At 43.2% G+C, this 5,279-nt stretch overlaps 1 protein-coding gene across 1 annotated transcript; it reads right to left on the reverse strand.

Annotated features, from left to right (window-relative positions):
* Positions 1-2,331: 2,331 nt before the first annotated feature.
* marcksb (myristoylated alanine-rich protein kinase C substrate b) lies at positions 2,332-4,524 on the reverse strand. Its single transcript, XM_037695514.1, has 2 exons — positions 4,153-4,524; positions 2,332-3,210 (listed from the first exon to the last, which is right to left on the reverse strand). Exons 1-2 carry the CDS (start codon positions 4,246-4,248, stop codon positions 2,644-2,646), a joined length of 663 nt encoding a protein of 220 aa, XP_037551442.1. The 5' UTR covers positions 4,249-4,524; the 3' UTR covers positions 2,332-2,643.
* Positions 4,525-5,279: the final 755 nt, after the last annotated feature.

A 5,279-nucleotide genomic window follows, 5' to 3' on the forward strand; every position in this document is an offset into this window, starting at 1 on the left:
GACACATCTAGTCTAGAGGGTTTTGAATGTAGGCTACAATCAATCATTTCCCATGGCTAACCGACCCCCACAATAAAGTATTTTGAGTAACTCCATAAGGTACTTAAGCAAATTAATGTCATTTTCACTGACTGTAGTTTTAGGCTGAGATTGATGACATCCACTGTTAATAAAAAAAAACAACTTTCACCAGTATATGAATAATGGCTGTCTGCTCTGCAGCTGAAGTTTTCGAGCCTACTTGACCATGGAAGTCAGAGTGTGGGAGCGCTGGAAATAACTTGGGTGTGGGATGAGGGACAGGGATGGTTGGTAGGCAGGGCAGCAGCTGTTTGATGTCCCTTTGGTGAGAGGGCGAGACGGTGGTTAGGTGAGCAGCCCGAGGGTCCGAAGCTGCTTGAAAGGAACTGCTGAGAGTGCCTTTACCACTGAGACAAACTGTGGTTGGTGCATGGAGGGACATTCCTCTGCTGACTCTACAAACCACACTCCCAAATTTACCTCGTCTATATTTATTCCAGCCTTCCTGCTCACCTGGCTTCTGATTTGAATACAAGTGCACCCAGAGAAAAAAAATGGAGGATATTTCAACAAAAAGCTGCACAAACAGAGCAGCAGGCACCTCGACAACAAAGCTGGACGAGCAAACCAGGAAGCAGGAATAGAAATATTACATGCAAAGCACACCCTTTCTGCGGCGGCCACAGCTAGGTTAAACTGGGTGCAGAGGAAATAGATGGTTTGAAAGGAACACGGACACAGCTGTGGACGGCTATAAAAACACGCCGGAGAAGTCTGAAGCAATCCTCGAAACTTTTATAAAGATTCTGGTGGTTTTTACAAAAACACCGAGGTTTGCTGGAAGGAACACCAGTGTGTTGATTGGGAACACGTGACCATAAATAGAGCTTCCACCTTAAAATGTCTGTTTCACAAGACGGTTATTTTGTGACTGAATAAATCTCAAGTCACCCTGAATCTTGTGGGATGATTATATTGTAGTTCCTCAAAAATATATATATTTTTAAATGTCCCAACTTAACCAGTTGAAAACAAAATGTGGAGCTGATGTCAGATCAGGATGGGAAAAGGTTCATCCACCGAAAGGCGAAGGCCGAGTGAAAAATGCTTCTATGTTAGCAAAATATCTTATGAATTGCTTAAAAATTTTTTATGAAACTTGCAGAAAGTACTCCTTGGATATATCGTATGTTTTGTACTAGAAGGCACATGCATTGAAACAAAGAGTCGGATAAGTCGAACTTTAATCAGCTCATTCACAACCACATAAAAATCTGTTCGAGGTGAGTAAGCACATCCAGACAGGTGCACCAGGTAATGTCGATTATTAATGTCGATCTTTGAGAAAATTAAAAGGATTTTAAGTGCGCCTTATAATACTGTACCTCTAGAACTGAATACCTTTGGTGTCAGTCCAATCCAAGATGGCTGCCACAGCAAGCTCACTTGCCTGTACATTTAGATTGACTGAAACATTGCCTATTTTTCTGTAGCTCCACTTGAGAGCTAAAAGCAAATAAAATAAAAAAAGGTGTATGTACGGACCCGGCGCTGACTTGTCTAAACCCAAATTACAAACGCACCTTCTTTTGCGGATGTTTCAAAGAAACGAGCTCACAGTGCCAATTCACACTTCATTTGCTTTATTCTTCAGAATTCACAGAAAATTAACTCAACACCTCGTTACCAGCTTGCAGGCAATGTTACATTCCATATTGAAGAAGGTGAGCCTGGGTATATACAGAAAGAAAACACTGAACGGCTGCGTCTGTAGATCCTGACTGTGTGCTTTCGTGTGTCGCCTCAAAGTGGTGTTGGAGTCATCACAGCTTGATGCAAGGTCTGCTTAAAACATCTCCCAATTTTATTTAATCTTACAAATGGTGAAAAAAAAAAAAAAAAAACTCATTTACAATGGGTAATCGGTTAAAAACGTCAGTCATTAGGTACATCTCAGCCATAAAACCAGTAATATCAAAGGCTATACAACGTGCATTACTACAGACTGTTGAAACGTGGAGTCTAATGGAAAGTGATGAGCACCTATTGTTAACAGCTAAATCTATTTTCAGGAATGGTTTGTGTTCACAGGAGCTTTTAAAAGTTGTAAACAACTGTGCACTGCAATGACAACATTTACGACTCGAATAAGGACTTTCCCTTTAAATATCACAATGTGTCAGATCTTGCAGACACAGCTTTAGCTGCTACATCCAATTGCCCAGCACCAAATACTTTTGATTAAATATATGGTAAAAATTCAGCAACGTGTCATGGTATCATGTTTAGATCACACACACACAAAAAAAAAAAAAAAAAAAAAAAAAACCCCCCCCCCCCACTCACATTTGCACTTTCACACTCACCCACGTTACAAATGCAAGCACCATTTAGCAGTGAGGAAGCAGCTCACACTCCGCTGCACCTCCTGTCCATCACTGCCTGGGACGTTGCAGTCATTATGGATGAGATGATGCAGAGTAGTAAACATACAACAACAAAAAAAAAAAAGGAAATTAACCAAAAATTAAAAAAAAAATAATCCCTGGTTTTAGAAAAGTCCTCGCATTCCTTCAGACAGGCTACATCTTCTCCTTCACTCCGGTGTCTCGTTCAGCAGGATTACTCGGCGGCGGCGGCCTCTGGACTGGCTGCCGTCTCTGGCTCGGTCGGAGAAGCTGCAGCTGCCTTCTCTTCTCCTTCAGCACCTCCCTCTGCCTTCACCTCCTCAGCCTTTGGCTCCTCAGCTGCAGCCTCCTTGGCTCCCTCGCCGCTCCCCTCAGCTGGTTTGGCCTCTTCAGCATCCTCTGGAGCGGGCTTCTCTCCTTCGGCCGGCTCTGCGCCCGCCGCCGCCGCTCCGTCCTCCTCCGCCGCCTCCTCGGACTCCTTCTTGGTCTTCTTAAAGGAGAAGCCGCTGAGCTTAAAAGAGGGTTTCTTGAAAGAGAAGCGCTTTTTCTTCTGCTTGCCCTCCTCGCTGGTGGACGGGGTGCCTTCGTTAGCCTTGGCAGAAGTTTCTCCGTTCGTGGCGGACGACTCCTTCTCTCCGCTGGCTTCAGCACCCTCTACTTTCTCACCCTCACCTTTGGGTGCCTCCTCGGTGGGTGTGCTTCCATTGACCTGCACATCAGCCTTGTTGGCTTCCTCTGCAGCGGGAGAGGCATCTCCATTGGTTTTGGCATGGCCGTTCTCCTGGAGAGAAGCAGTGTGAACATTATTTATGAATACACTGCTGTCTCATTTAAGACAAAGATGATGCAGATCTGCAACCAACATGAATATTAGGACGTTTGTGAACATGTGTCCAAGAATACACAGCAAAATATAGAGCACTATATCCAATTAAATTCTCAGACTAGTAGCAACCAATGAAAAAATAGCCCGAAACCTGCAGAAACATCTGTTACTAGGAGAATGACGACAGAGCTCTGATTTTTAGCTGCAAACTAGACTGCAGTGCACCCGACAACCACCAGAGGGCGTTCAGTTTAAAGACGACGGAAACAACAGATTTGATTTCTTTTGATAAACTGTTAAAATCAGATCCCATTTTTTTTTATTCTGAACTCCTTATTGGTTTTATTGCATGTGATTTTTTTTAATTTGCTTGTTATATTGCTCATATCTGTTCAAAAAAACGGGTTTTTTTCCTCTAGAATCTGGCAACAAAGGCGTGGTAGTCTTTTTTTTTTTAATGGCCATGATGAGGAGGATGGTGATGCCACAGTGAGAGCGAGCACAAACCCGAGCTACACACATTTTCGCAAATAAGATGAAAAAAAATAATAAATAAAAACACGCAATGTTTTGTCACCCAAAAAAAACAACTTTAAACCGTAAACGCGCACTGTGAAAGTAATACAGTTATAGGGCAACGTTTTAAAAGCAGAGAGTCAACAGCTTACAATTCATTAAATTGTGTTTTCAGTAAAGCGCGTTGCAAACAGCCGGACTGCATCAAGTGCAGAGAATAATTACATGTGGCCACTTTCCCTGGACGCCGGTGAGCGTCTGGATGCGCCTGCAGCCAACATGGAGCGCGCCATTGACGCAACACATTGCCCAAATTGAGACGGAAAAAAACAAAACTCCGCGTGAAGCAATTAGGAGGTAAATAACCGCAGCTCGGTTTACCTGTCCGTTCGTCTTGGATGCAACAGCCGCACCCTCGGCTGGCTTCTCAACCGCAGCTTCCTCTTTCCCGGCGGCTTTGGAGGTTTGCGCTCCCATGCTTTGTTCCAACAAAGGAACCCAACCGATCAAATGAATGAACAAAGACCGCAGGCTTCCTCCCCAAATATTCAAGGCACGCCGAAGCCCCCCTGCGCGCGACACAGCCCGAAATAACCACAAACAACGAGGCTAAATCAGCAGCTGCGAAGAATGTCGCGAAAAGAGCAAAACCAAACGCGAATTTCTTTCGATATATATATTTTTTTTTTCCCTTTCGAGCGAGAATTGGCCCCGCCGCAAATGAGATGCGGAGTACAACGCCCAAGTCCGCTGATGAATGGGCGCAGGGGCGGTGACGTCAGCGCCACGGCGTCTCCACCAATCAGAAGTCCGGGATCCGAAGAGTGGGGAGGTCACGGAGCAGGATGGAGAGGGGGGGGCGGACAATGGCAGAGACACAACAACATGGCCTGCAACTTTCCACATCCATGTTTGAGAGCAACAACAACACTGTTGAAATGTTTTAAAAACTAAAAGCTCTTTGCACGCGAGCACATTCACGTGACGTCAGAGATCAATGTGGCTCCACGTTGTCCTGAAGGAGCAAAGTGTGAGTGCAGGATGAAGCAGAAGCACAAAGAAATGAGACAGCAACACAGTCAAAGACAGAAAACACACAAGAACATAAAACATCCTTTCACTTAAATTGTTGTGTTTTTCTTACATTGTTGGCAATTTAAAATATATATATTTTCATTTAGTTATGAGTGAAATCATTGTGACACCACTGTCTTTTTAATTTGTTTTAATTGGTTTCTTTTTTTTAAATTTTATTTAGCATAACTTTCGTAATAAACGTGTTCACAGAGGTGGTGTTTTGTATAAAAATCTACTATCTCTTTTTTTTTTTGTTTTAGTTTCTAAAATGCTGCATTTTTAGATTTTGTTCAGACAATTTCTCGTCTTTGTTTTAGCTTCTGTTTTTGCCACTGCTGTAATGGTTTAGCTTAGAAACACATTTATTTTTATCTGCATCCATAGTGTTTTATTCTCCATATTGAAATATTTTTGACGTATGCGATGTAGAT

The sequence above is a fragment of the Nematolebias whitei genome, chromosome 21, assembly GCF_014905685.2.
Source record: "Nematolebias whitei isolate Nwh7 chromosome 21, NemWhi1, whole genome shotgun sequence".
NCBI classification, from domain to species: Eukaryota; Metazoa; Chordata; class Actinopteri; order Cyprinodontiformes; family Rivulidae; genus Nematolebias; species Nematolebias whitei.